General features: G+C 36.7%; 1 protein-coding gene across 1 annotated transcript in view; it reads right to left on the bottom strand.

Moving 5' to 3' along the window:
- LOC150093819 (histone-lysine N-methyltransferase 2C-like) overlaps positions 1–15,103 on the bottom strand; it is a 1,065,326-nt gene that overhangs the window by 213,187 nt on the left and 837,036 nt on the right. The window contains exons 56-57 of the mRNA XM_090412524.1: positions 10,114–10,401; positions 1,329–1,496 (exon numbers count right to left, since the gene is read on the bottom strand). Of these exons, the coding sequence (XP_090268650.1) occupies positions 1,329–1,496; positions 10,114–10,401 (456 nt within the window). The remainder of the gene's footprint in view (positions 1–1,328; positions 1,497–10,113; positions 10,402–15,103) is intronic.

Raw genomic sequence — 15,103 nt, 5'->3', positions numbered from 1 at the left:
CTATTGTGGCATCTCTCTGCTCAGCCTGCCTGGGAAAATGTATGTTAGGTGCTTGGAAAGACAGTGCAGGAGCATAGTTGAGTCAAAGTTCCAGGAAGAACAATGTGGCTTTCATCCTGATAGAAGCACAACTGACCAAATCTTCACTTTAAGACAAGTCTTTGAGAAATCTTGGGAATATGCCAAGAATGTCTACACATGTTTTGTGGACTTGGAGAAGGCATATGACCAGGTTCCTATAGATAAGCTTTGGCAAGTAGTACAGGAGTATGGAGTGGATCACCAACTATTAGCTGCCATCAAGTCCCTCTATGAATGCCCAGAGTTTTGTGTCAGGGTAAACAGCACAAAGTCTGAACCTTTTACAGTCAATGTTGGCCTCCGCCAAGGGCGAGTTCTGTCACCCCTCCTTTTCATAATATTTATGGACTGGATTGATAGGCACAGCCGAGGCAGTGAGTGTGTCAGAATTGGAAGATGTAGCATTGGACGTCTGCTTTTTCACAGATGACCTCAAGTGGACCCTGGATAGGTTTGCAGCTGTTTGTGCAGATGATGGAATGAAGATCAGTGTGGCCAAAACTGAAACATCTGTGGTCTCAAGACAACCATCCTAGTGCACTTTACATGTAAGTGGAGTCCCAATGAGGCAGGTGGGATGGTTGTCCATATTCACGAATGATGGAAAATGGGACGTAGAGCTAGATACTCGAATTAGCTTAGCAAGCTCAATATTGCGGGTGGCCATCCGGTAGTATTGAAGCAGGAATTAAGCCAGAAGGCAAAACTGGCTGTCTTCAATACAGTCTATGTTCCCATCCTCACCTATGGTCATGAGAGTTGGGTAATGACCGAAAGAATGCAGACATGAATCCAAGCGGCTGAAATGAGGTTCCTTCGAGGGATTGTGGGGCTGACAAGACTCAACAGAATCAGAAGCTCTGCAATTCGGGAAACCCTCAATACTCAACTGCTGCTTCTCTGTGTTGAGAGACCACAGTTATGTTGGTATGGGCACCTGGTCAGAATGCCACAAGAGAGGCTTCCTCAGCAGGCCCTCTTTGCCAAGCCAGAGGGCGGGAGGCCACATGGAAGGCCAAGGACTCGCTGGATAGATTATATCCAAAACCTTGGGTGGACACGTTTGGGAATCCCACAAGAACACCTGAGCTTGGTGGCAGAGGATCGTGACCATTGGAAGTTCCTCTTGCAGCTGTTGCCCCCACAACCCAATTAGGAAAGGCGGGCCTTGAAGATGTATGTATGTATTAATATTTTTAAAAGCAAATACTATATGGAATAAGCACAAAGGTACTAAATATTCTTACCTCTAGGTCTTGTAGCAAATTCTTGGTTATAAAATCCTCTATATGGAGTTGGTGAAGGAGGTAAAGAAGCAGGAGGGGTTGGTGGATTGCTCCCATAAGGATATGTTGAATATAAATCTCCCTGATTAGGTAGCACTGAATTTCCATACGAACCACGTATCTGGTTTTCTGTGTTTAAATTACAAATATCAGTTATGGAGTGATAAAAAATAAATTAAAATTTAACTAATAATCATACTATAGTTAAAGATAACACTTGTAACTATCAAAACCACTGTGATATAAATTTAATTAAGGAATTATAGAGAAAACTTTCATATGCTACTTTCATCATATTAAAAATGTCTGATGAGGAAAAACATGGGATTGAATATGTAAATAAGGTTTTCTAGGGATTGCAAAGATAAATACCAAATGTGCTACTACCACATATGGTATATATGCTAGTGTATTACTACTACATATTTGACAATGATTATAATTAATAAAATTAATTTAATCTTTAAAAAATATATAATATTTATTTAAACATTTCCTGTATATTTACACAAAAATTCATAAAAAAATCCAGATGAACAGTGCTGGTGTTAGATCTGAAATAGGTGACTTCAAATTTTACATGACATCACCATTCCAGAATCTAACAATTAACAAAAAAACATACATGCATACTTATCTTTTAGCGCAGTGTAACTATGTTTTTTTTTGTAATAACATCTTGTATGATAAACTGTGAATTTTGTGAATTTAAAGAAATGTAGCTAAATGTCTAGCATGAATGTAAGTCAGCAAAAGGGGCAAAATAAGAGAGAAATTATTAGTGAAATATTGTAAATGAAAGAATGCGTATTATTCAGCAACACAGGGCAAAGATCACCCTAATACTGTAAAAGCAGTGTAAGCACCCGCGGGCATTACATCTAAGAAGGCATCATGACGCATACGTTCCCAGAAACAAGAAGTCGCCCAGCCGGAGACCAATAGGTGAGACGATAAGAGAAATTCAAACTCGGAAAGGTGGCGCTCTAGGAGAGCGAATAAAACCCGCAACATGGAAGTAAATCACTCCCGTTTTTTCTTGTTCCTGGATTTCTCTTCATGTGTGCTCCAAGAGTTCTTTGCAGTTTAGCTCTTATTTTTGAGGGCTGACTTACAATAGGATCCGGCATGACACCGCAGTAGATTTCGGCAAGATTAACTGCAGGCCGCGATGAGAAGATCATCGACGTAAAACCTTAGCAGAAAGATAGCGCCCAGCCGAGGCGAGCACGTGTAACCCACGTGGCGATAAGATTGAGACAACCAGAATCGAAACAAAGAAGGAAGGACGGAAGAAAACCCATAAAGAATAGATAAGCACTCTCACTTGTTTTAGCCCCTTTTGAGAATTGACTAACAGTGTTAAGAGAATGCAACTTAAAATTTGTAATGAAAGAAAGAGTGAAGAACTAAGATCTATGTAAATAACTATGTTTTTGAAGTGAACTTTAAGGACTTTCAGTTAGATAGAGATTCTGTCGTATTTAATCCGAGAGAGATTATAAAATGTGCTGAAATGCCTTAATGTCCAAATGAGCTGTAATTATGAATGTATTATATGTTGAGTTAATGAATTTGTCAATATTTTGAAGTCAATGATAATTGTTTTTAAGAGTGAGAGAGTGAATGAATGGTAGAAGTTTACATTAGATTTGATAACCATTTTAACTTGTATGGCATTATTTATTGAGTTTAATAAATGTATTGATTTCTTACTTACATGTGTTTCTGATCATGATGACTGACCCTGACCCTTCATAAAACATCGAACCTGAGATCGTGTGTGTGTGTGCGGGAATACCCCAATTGAAAGTAGTAGGGCACGACTGCAAATAAAATAAAATAAGCCAGAGAACCCAAGTTTCTAAGAATTTAATTTACATTGTTAGCGGCACCTGATATTCTATGATTACCCTAAAGGCTGAGTTTATCTCTAACCTTAAGGCCCAGGCTAGCGCAGAAAAAAAATAAATTTGCCTGAGTGACCAGGATAACTCATAGAATTCAGGGAACGGGTAATTTCTGGTGGCCCTTAAATTACCCGTTCAATGACGCAACCTACTTAACAAAGAGGTACATGTGATAGAACTTGATATAGCGACTAAAATAAGAAAGGATAAAGTTAAATAAATTGCCTCGATATATCAATATCAGAGATATAAGGTCGCAACACTGGTATATTATGGTGAGGATGCTGGCTAGCAAAACTTTCAGTATTATACTATACTATATTATCTATCCACAAGTGAAATTAGGACACAAAATTATTAAGGCATTAATTTGTAAAGAGACAAAATAAGCAGTTGTACTTTTGATAAATAACATACAGAAATTTAAAACGATGTGGAAAATCATAGTATTGTTGTCAGTACCCAACTGTGGAACTTCACAGCGAAAGAGATTAAAGATTTCTTTATACCAAATTTTACTTTTTTAATGGAAAGAATGTTAATTCCAGAGTGTTTTAGCATTCTTAGAGTTAAGCACAGAGTGTTGTGGTATTCAGGAACAATCTTTGGACCTTTATAATCATTAACTCCAATATGGAAAGATGAAAACCCGAGTAGTAGAGGAGAAGGTTTGCACATGTGTGATTAGTCTGCAATATTTTATGGATTTTTGAAGTTGTATTGCTTAAATAGCAGAATTTTAAGACTAGAAATCCATATCCTCCTTTGATAGTTGAAGAAATTTCTTTTTAACTTCTGAGTATCGCCTGGACCAAAAAAATTGCACTTTACTATATAATTGCTTTTCTTCGGCTTCCGTGATGTCTGTAATATTTATTATGTACAATCGAGCAGGAAAGATTATGGTTTTGAGTACTATGGCTTTAGATGAAAAGGAGAGTGGCCATATTTTCCAGTCTTCTAACATTTTGAAGTGCTTGCATATAAGTTCTTGTACTGGTAATATTGGGTAAGTGGAGAAGGGAATTCCAAGTATAATGTGGGGTTCTTTCTTAGGGGTTAATCCAAAAGGAATGCCCCCACAATCCCACTTTCCAAAAACTTTTAATTTTGAATTTTTCCAAAATACCAAAAAAAAAAAATATATATATATATATATATATGGAATCATTAACCTTCAAAGTTGCCACTACATCATTGACCTTTTAGTTTTTCCTTTTTAGTTGAAGAAACTGTTATTCCTCACACAGCATGTGTATTGTTGACTTTGTGTAAGAAAGGTTCAAGAATTAATTAATGCAAAGAGCAGTGGACTAAGAGGGCAACCTTGCTTGACTCCTTTTTGAATTTTTACAAGGTATGACAGAAATCCATTAATTAAGAGGCAGGTAGCTGAATTGGCATAGGCTCCTTTGATAATGGATAGCAGCTTTTTAACTACACCAATTTGCTGGAGGATGTAGAACAGAAAGGGATGCCAGACATTATCAAATGCTTGAGTAAGGTCTACTGATAGCACTGCCACCGACTGCTTTTTCATATTAACTAAGCTGAGAATATCACACAGCAGAAATAAATTAAATTTATTTCTGCTGTGTGATAAATTTAATACACCTGTGTGCTTTTAATTATGTATCTCATTCCCGCTTTGAGCCTGTTATTGATAATGGGGGAAAAATATCTTGTAGTCAGTATTAGATAGAGAAATAGGTCTCCAGCTGCTGATTAAGGTGTGATCTCTATTAGATTTTGGAATGAGGACAGATGGCTTGCTACAAATTCACTTGGTATGTGTCCTGAAGAGAGAAAGGAATTAAATAGTTTAACTAGAATGGGAAGAATAAAATAAAATCCGAGACCTCGCGATAAAGTTCTATCCCGGGAATTTTCTTGTTTGGAATTCTTTATAGGCTGTGGTAACTTCAGATACTGTAATGGGTCTGCCAAGCCTTGGATATGAACAGGAAAGTGATTAATGTTACATAAGTTATAATTTCCCACAGTACTGTTGTCTTCAAACAGATTTTTATACTGTTTTTGAAAGGAGTCAAGGATGTCTTCAGTGCAGTGGCAGACATGTCTTCTCCATCAATGCAGATTTGAGTGATAGTCCTTTCTTTGCGAAATTTTGTGAATTGTTTATCGAAGAATGCAACTGAAGGGTTATCTTAAAATTTCTTTCTTCTATTTGTTTCTGTCTTTCCACTTCTATCTCTATTAATGTTTCTAATAATGTTGCTACATTCTATACCATTATGTTGGTTTGTTACAAACAAGCTTTATTATATTTTCTTTAATTGTGTCTCTTGCTTTCCCTTTATTAGCATGAGTTAGTTCTTCATAATCTATAAACTCTTCTGAATCTGAAGAGTTTTCATTTGATGATCCACAGCCTTCTCCATCTTTACATTTTTTTTAATTACTTCTTTTTCTTTTAGATGTAGTTCCTTTTTAAAATTTTTTTTATTAATTCATCTTTCCTTTTTGATGGTCTTATCTGCATATTAAGTTCTTTCAGTTGTCTTACTTGCTTTTCTATTTCTTCTCCAGTTTCTCCTTGTAGAAAAGTTGCATGTTTTGCATTTCATTTTGTACCTGTTCAGTTGTTATACTACGTTCATTATTGTTAATGTCAAATGATGTTCCATCAGTATTTCACAGGGAAAGTTGCTCCTGAAAATCTGGAATTTTGGGGCTAATTTCTAGCTGATTTGGTTTTTTGTGCACTTTTGTGATTTTACCAAGTGTAATTTGTTTAAAAGTGCCGCCTTTAATAGACTGAATTGAAAGATCCGGGAACTCTTCATTATGCCTCTCTGATATATATATACGGTATTCTAATTGGCTCTACAGTAGCTCCCACTCTTTCAGTGAAAGTTCTAAAAGGATAGCTGTTAACGCGTTGTTCAGAATTTTTGCATTTCTGACAGGATTTGAGGCACTGATTAGCAGTATGTTCAAACTTCATGCAGTTGAAATATTTAGATTTGGGGCAGTTACCACCCAATCATATGAGCCATAGCGCAGGCATTGCCATTGCACACCAGGATAGTTTACCATAACTCGTACTGACGTTGACAAAATTTGGTACGGGCGTCTTCGTATCCATTGTAAACGTGACATCACCATAAAAACAATTTGGATCTTCACCTGATATATCCTTTCGTATATTACTAATACCCCATTTTGAAAAAGTTTGTATAACAATTTTATTATAGTTTTTTATTATTCCATTGGAAATCTTTCGATTTTTACTATTTAAAATCTGGTTCCCAACCATTACAGGAATAACTGTGTTGCCTTTGAAAGTAAAAGTACGTAATAGTTTGTTCCTTGTTTCCACATCTTTAACTACAATTAAATATTTCTCTCCATTGTAAGGGGTGAAAGAATAAATCTTATTTGCATAGACTATCTCTTTTGAAACCTTAGTTATTTGTCTCGCTTCTTCACATCTGGAAATTTCAATTCCCAGAGTTTGCGCCCTTGGAGGAATTGGTACCATTATCTCAGGTGCAGAAAAGACTATAATCTCTGTGTTTGATTGTAAGAGAGAGAGAGAGAGAGAGAAAATATTTCAGTGATAAGACTGAGAATTAAATAATCCCATGACACATAAATAATTCTACACCACAAGCAAATACTTTATTTGAGCTACTATAAAATGGTGGCGTGATACTGCCAAAAGTAATCTTGTAATCCAGATATATTAACAGAACTACCAGAAATCTTAATATTTATTTAAAAAAAAACCCAGTGCTAGTGGGGACAAAATCACCACCAGCACCAGTAAAATATAATCAAAGTGAAAAACAAAACTGCATCAGTGGGAGCAAAACCCAGAAGTGATACCAAGGTTGAAGTAATGCAGAAGTCATATTTCCATATACAAGCAGTCAAAAGGTTTCACACCTTATTACTAAAATTCTCTGGATTAGTGATAGATGTTGAAAGTTTTTTCACTTGACTATACTATAAATTAAAGATGCAAAGAAATTATATGTGTATAATATTTGCATGTGACATGTATCTTTTTATATCTTAAAAATGTCTTTATATAGTGCTACCATGTTTTTTTATTAGTGTTTTGCTTTCTTCCCACAAATACACATTTACCAAGCAACTAAATGATAATGATTGCTTGCAGACTTACTTTCAAATGTTTACCGCTTTCTACTTATTTCACATTGATAATGCAATACAGTAGGTAGGTATAGTTAAATGATTTTAATTTAGTTATTAACTTATTTTCCACTCCTACTGTGTTACACAAATGAGTAAAATGAGCAACATGCTAATCTTTTAATAACGTCCAATCAGGACTTTTTTTTTTTGTGGAAAGATATGATACAATACAGATCAATTTCTGTGTTGACTATATACAAAGATTTTTTCCCCCCTTCAAATGTAAACTCCAGAATCCTGTGAGTGCACACATCATGAAAATGTAAAAGGTATTACTCACATGCCCATGCCAAACCAACATAAAATTCAGCAGTTACATGTTAGCAATTTTGTACAATATACCGTATATTATCGCATATAATGCGAACTAGAAAGTAGCCCTAAAATGAATAATGTGACCTGTTAATCTTGTTCCATAACATTATAAATAATACAATACGAATTAACGAAAGAAATATTTATTTTAAAACAAAATGTCAAAAATCCTTTAAATTCTTCTTCGTCTTTTGAGTCGGCAAACATTTCATTTATAAATTCATTTGTAGGGATTGCATCATCAGTGTAGCAGTTGTCGTCATTGTCTTCATGCTTTCCAATTTGTTATGCGTCATCCTCGCTTTCGTATATGACATGATCTTCGGATCCATCCATTGAATTACTTATTCCACATTTAAGAAATGAGTGTTGAATCATTTCAGATGGTATCGAATCCCATGCTTCTTTAACCCAGCTGGTCACTAGGGTGATTTCAGGCTTCTGAAAATTCCCACCCTTTGTCATCTTCACCAAACCAGATGACATCCATTCTCTCCATTTTTCATGTAATTGATCTTTAAATGGCTTATTCAAGCTGACATCAAGCGCTGAAAAACAGAAGTTAGACCACCAAGTATGACTGCTAGGTCTGTACGTAGCTCACGTGCTTTCTCTTTGCTTGCCTCTGTTAAATGCACCGGAACATATCCCAGACTAGCATGCTTTGTTGACGTAACAAGCTACCTGGACGTATGTTCCATACTTGATCCAGCCACAATTGTACACCATCTTCACCCACCCAACCTTTCTGATCGGCGCGAACAATTACATCTGGTGGAAATTTCATATGCTTCGGAATTTTCTTCCTTTTAAATATCACTGTTGGCTTTAATTTGGTTCCGTCTGCCATGCATGCTAGAGCAATGGTAAAATGCATTTTTTCATGTCCCGTTGTTTTTATGAAGACACCCTTTTCACCAACTGAGTTTACTGTTCGATTCCCAGGCATATCAAAGTACATGGGCGTCTCATCCATATTGCCAATTTGGGAAAGTTCATATCCGTGACACTTCAGTAAATTTTATGATAAATTTATGGAAGGACTGCACTTTTTCTTCAAGCTGCTTTGGTAACTTCTGCACAATTTTTATTTGGTGTCGTAATGTTAATGCTTTGCATTCCATAAATCTGTTGCACCACCCAGGCGAAGCAAGAAAAGATGAAATACCTGGTGTGTCCTTGAATTTACCATTCTTGAGTTGTAGAGCTCGAAAACGCATTGCATTTCTTGTTACTATAATGCCATCTTGTCGTTGCATCAAAATCCATTCATTTAGCTTTTTTTCGAGTTCTGGAAAGGATGCTACATCTCCACAATGGGCACGTTTCGTTTTGGGGATTTTTTCAAGACTGTCTTTTTGCTTACACCAAAGTCTAATATTAGTCTCTACTACACCAAATTCTCTCAGAGCAAAACTGTTATTATGTTCTTCTGCAAACTGCATGACATGCAATTTAAATCTTGCTTCAAAAGATGAACATTTACATTTCTGTTGGTTCATTTTCAGGCTAGGTTTGTTTAACAAATAATATTTAAAATGAACTGTGGTTAAACCGATATACCTAACTGTGCTCTATCATTCGGCGACGGAGAGCGCATCGTGTCTGCACATAATGCCAGTAATGTAAGTAGCTTTATGCGCAGATACGATGCACGCTCGGTCGCCGAATGCGAGTGGGTCAAGCAGATTTGGTTGCATAGGCATTAGGTAGTATATATTGTGCGTGCAAGTCTAATAAGATGTTATATTTTTTGGGATCTGCACATAATGCAAACCTCTAACTTTAAGTAGTATTTTTTAACATAAATTTTTCGCATTATACACGATAATATACGGTAGGTACAATATATGCTAACCATGTTTTTGAAATATGTACTTAAATGCCTTTGAAATTTGGTAATTTAATACAGTCGCAAATGATAGAATTTGATTACAAATGACAATACTGTGATGTAGATTGGAGAAAAAGGTAATTTTTATGTATAATTTTGATTATATACAAATTATATATAAAAAGGCTTTCTGACATTATTTGAAATCATTATGTAAAGCCCACTAAAATCAAGTGTAATCATACTTCATTGTTATTTAGCTTAAAAAACAGTGGATGGCTTTTAATATGCAATGTTGAACTTTTTTTGGTTGCTACCAAGAGAGTTGGATAGTTTTTTTTGTATAACTTTTGACTTTCCTATTTTCTTTGCAGTTTCTTTCCCTTGGCCATAATCATTATTCCAACAAGAAAACTTCTTGCTAAAGAATGCATGATATATGTAGCAGAATAATGATAATATATATATATATATTTTAAAACAATGAAGAAACTACTCTTACCTTTACAATTTAAATCTCCACTACCAAAAATTGGACATACATTAAAATTTGGTTTAATATTTGGTTCAAGAATTCTTAATGGGGGCATAGAACGTAACTGATTCATAACAGCTTCTAAGTAACTTTCAAAATCCTCTTCAGCTTTTGAAGTAGATCCTTTCCTCGAACGCTTTTTTGTTGGAGATCCATCTTTTCCATCTTGCTTTTTCTTTTTGGGTCGTTTGCGTTTTGGTTTAATTTCCTCAGGAGGTGGTGTAGGTTCTTTTTCTAGTTGTGCTCGACGGATATCTGTAATTAAAAAAAAAATAATAACGAGCGGCATTTAACGAACAAAGCTAGAAAAAACATCACTTGTTGAACTTCTTGAAAAGATGCTGGAGATACAGATTTTTCAATATCCAATCTTCAATGGGTTCATATGTGAAATGACTTCTGCTACAGCACCATATAAGTGTACCTTCAGTTAAACAACTCTTCAATTATCCAACCCAAAAATTGATTTCTGATTATGGTCATATAATCGAGAGATTACTATATACCATAATATATGATACTTACTTGTGACAGTATACAACATCCACACAGGGTGTCTGCTGTCACTCATTTCAAAAGTATTATTATTCCTAATATAAAACAGATATTATAGCCATTATTTTATCTGAACAAGAGATTATTTATTATAATATACTTCAAAACAAAGTTGAAATTCAATATAGGCTCTAGCAATGTCCAGATACTTGTTAACTTTACACACACACACACACACACACACACACACACACACACACACACACACACACACACACACACACACACACACACACACACACACACACACACACGAGGGTGATTTGAAATGTTCTAGGCCTCGACCATAGATGGCAACACTACCAGCACGATTTTTTTTTTTTTTTCTAAGTTGAAATTGCAAGTCATTCTATCAAGTAGTTTGTTTTATACAGCTGTCTGAAGCAAAGGTGTTGTTTGTATCCATTGAAATGATAAAATTAAGTATCGTCCGGTTATAAAATTCTTTGTAAAAGAAGGTTTAACGCCAAAAGAAATTCATTCGAAGTTCATAAAAGTTTATGGGCACTCTTCTCCTTCGTTTTTGACAATTAAGTAATGGGCTTCCTAGTTTAAATGTGGCTGTACCAGCCTTGAAGATGATCCATATGAAGGACGTCCGAAAAGCATAACAACACCAGAAATCATTGATCAAGTGCACAATATGGTATTGGATGTCCGGTGAGTCAAAGTGTGTGAAATTGATGAGACTATGGGCATTTCAAAAGAACGTGCAGGACATATTTTGCATGAAGAATTGCAAATAAAACAGCTTTGTGCAATATGGGTGTCACGCTTGCTCACAGCAGATCAAAAACGTGCTCACATGAAAATCTTTGAAAAGTGTTTGGAGTGTTTTAACAAGAATAAAACTGATTTTGTATATCGATATATTACTACGGATGAGATTTGGATTCACCATTACATACCAGAATAAAAAAAAAATCATAGTAAAAAGTACATTGTTAAATGTAAAATATATTGCAAAACAATCAGAAGAGTTTTATATATCAGTCAAATATCATAAAAGTTCTAAATAGTACAAGGAGGAAAATTTGAATAAGTAGGTTTGAAACATACATATACCTTTATTTATTTATCCCAAACACGAAAGGCAGAAGAGCCTATAGCAAATGGATGTCATATGAGGGCACGGTTAGAAATAGAGTAATCTGTCGATATTCTTAAATTGTTAAAGATTATAGTCCTTTGGAAATGAGAGAGACTGTTCCACAGAATTGAGGTGGAAGGAATGAAAGATGACTGGTAGTAGCAGGTTCAGTGAGTACGCAGTTCAACTGTAAAGGGATGCCGAGCATATGTAGCACGAGTCCTGTAGATCTGGCAGAAATAGGGGGCTTAATGGATGCTAGTTCTGCTGAGCAATGGCCATCAAAATATCTGTAGAAGAGACACAATGCAGAAACTGATCTTCTGTGGGAAAGTGGTTGAAGGGAGTCTGTGAGAGAAGTATCATTTATCAACCAGACTGCCCTTTTCTGAACAGCATCAACAATTTTTTGGGACGTTTTAGGTGCATTACCCCATATAAGAGCAGTATTCTAAAGTTGGTCAGATTTGGGATTTATACAGAGTGACTGTTTCAGCAGATAAGTACCATCTTGACAAAAGGATGCCAAGTTGTAAGCTGGAGATGTTATAGAAGTGATGTGATTGTGCCAGGAAAGGTTAGGATAGGAGTCAGTCCGAGAAGAGAGATTTGGTCTTGACTGTTGAGCTGAGCATTATCAAAAGTAAGCGGAGATGATCTGAGGCCTTTTTTTAAAAGGGAAAACAAGTAAAACCGCATTTTGGAAACACTGAAGTTGATTAGGTTGCTTTCACCCCAATCAAGAATGCTGTGGAGATCAGTGTTCAGGGCATTTGTTATAAATGATCTTGAAGCTTCAGATGTTTGTGTAGGATGAGTGAAATGCACTATCAGCAAAACCATGAATAGGAGTTGCAGTCAATGAAAGCAGGTCATTTATATAAATCAGAAAGAGGGTGGATAAAATGATGGAGCTCTGAGGAACACCACCATTGACAGGAAAGTATGAGAAGAGAGTGAGACCACACCATCTGCCATTACAAATAGTGATCGATCTGAAGAAAATTTGCAATCCATTTACAGAAAGACACAGGCAGTCCTAATGATTATCTGTTGAGAAGTCCTCAGTGCCATTTTGCAGAATAATTAGGGGAGAGTAACATTTCACTAAGATTATCCTCTCTCTCCATCAGAGAGTATCTGCAATTGCTTTTGGATAGGAAAGTAATTCTGATCCATATTGTTACAGAATTGAAAATGAACATGAACCATATATGACTAATTTTCCAGATTTTGTCCCAGTTCTCTTGGTTAATCTGATGATAGAAGAGGTCAAACAAGTTCACCAGTACTTTAGTTTCTGATAAGAGATATATCATGCTCAGATGTAAGCACGTTTAAGGGCAAATGACTTTTTTTGTAGTGAAGTATTTGCTGAATATATCCCATTACCTGAAATTGACCATGATTGATTAATTTGTGGTTTTAGGGGCACAAGTACAGCAAAGGTCATATTGTGCCAGGACACAGGTTAGAGCAGTAAACAGGGTGTTGATAGATAAACGTGAGTCTGCAAGATTTCGTTGCATGCTTTGACCACCCTGGAAAAGTGGAGATACCTTGGTATCATGTTCACCCTGAAGGGAAGGTATTCTGTTCCTTCTATCCTAGAAGCTGGGATCGCTTCTTTGAGGAAACTCCTCTCAAGCCCCAGCAAGGGCTGCTTTTCCTTTCCTACTGTCTCCTACCTTGCTTTTACCACAAGTTGGTGCTTGATAGGACATATATCTCAGTACTGTCCCAATTGGACAGGGCTATCCATTCAGCTGTGAGATCATGGCTCCGACTGCTGCCTGACACCCCTACTGCATATTTCCACACGAGGGTGAAGGACTGTGGGCTTGGGGTTCCATCACTTAGATGGGTGATCAAATGCCTGCAACTGTCCAGAATCACAAAATTAGAACTATCTTCTTCCTCTATCTGCAGAGAGGATTTCTACAGCCCATTAATACAAGACGACTTTAGGCAGACTAAAGGCTGGTCCCATTATCAAGGTACCTTAATTGAGTCAACACCTGCAGAACACAAGAGATGGGCATCTCTGATGCACTCTTTTGCAGATGGTGCTCCTTTAAAGGAGTCATATCTGGTGTCTCCCCAGCATGATTGGGTAAGGGATGCACCAGACTGCTCCCTGGGTTCGAGTATATTGACCTCATCAGGATGAGGATTAATGCCCTATCCACTCAAACCTGCACAGCTCGATGGGGCAGTGACAACTCAAACTGTAGGGCTGGCTGCCACTACAGTGAGACATTGTCTCATATAGCCCAGTGTTGCTGATGCACCCATGGGGCCCGCGTGCGGAGGCATGACGGAACAGGGTGCCCACTAGCCTATAGCCATAATAAAAAGGTAAACTATTATAAGCATAATCAAGATCTAGTTAGTAAGATATGGGAGGGGGCATGGGGCAACTCCGAGGTTTACCAGAACCACCATCTCTTTACATGGCGCATGGAGTGCAGATAGTTATAAAGACTTAAAACAGATTGGGCTTACACAGAAGGATATAAAAGTTCTTTCCTTGATGGCCCTACAGGGCACACTGGTGGCATGGTGTTGCCACCAGAGAATGACTACAATGATAACTAGAACAAGCATAGAGTAAAACACTTGTAAAGGCTTAGCCTATATCAAGTCTGGACATGATGTAAGGGTAGTACTGCCCATAACCAGTACAAAGATTAATAATAAAAAAAATAAAATAATAACCAGTAGTGTACCACGAGGATCAGTCCTTGCTCCACTGTTATTCAATCTGTATAATTAATGACACAGGGAATGATATGAGAGGTGACATAAAGCTATAGTATTTGCTGATGATGCAAAGATAGGTAGGGTAATCAGGAATGCAGTTGATACAGAGTACTTGTAGAATAATTTGAACAGGCTGGGAATGTGGGCATGGGAAAATGGATATCAGTTCAATGTTAGTAAATATAAAGTCATGCACTTAGGCATGATTAGATATCCAATGCTGTATATATTTGTGGGGTTATGCTAGAAGAAACTGATCAGGCTAAGGATCATGGAGTGTTAGTCGATAGGAAGTTGAAGTTTAGGGGGCCATATAGCAAGACTGCAAATGCAACTCAAAGGATAATTGCAATGCTGAAACAAACTTTGATATGTATAGAGTAGGATGTCATTTTTATTCTTTACAAGGCCTTAATAAGACTTCACTTAGAGTATTGTGTGGAGGTCTGTCAGGTCTCCTCCTGTCATCGACGGGAATATCGAACCTAGGATACTCTTTCCCCAGGCATATGGTTGCGAAGTGCATAGCCACTAGGCTAACCGCATGGA

This window comes from Typopeltis vanoorti, chromosome 23, assembly GCF_054136105.1.
Source record: "Typopeltis vanoorti isolate ZY-2024b chromosome 23, IOZ_Tvanoo_1.0, whole genome shotgun sequence".
Classification (NCBI taxonomy): Eukaryota; Metazoa; Arthropoda; class Arachnida; order Uropygi; family Thelyphonidae; genus Typopeltis; species Typopeltis vanoorti.
The sequence above is the reverse complement of the archived record's forward strand: the minus strand, read 5'-3'. Positions and strand labels throughout refer to the sequence as shown.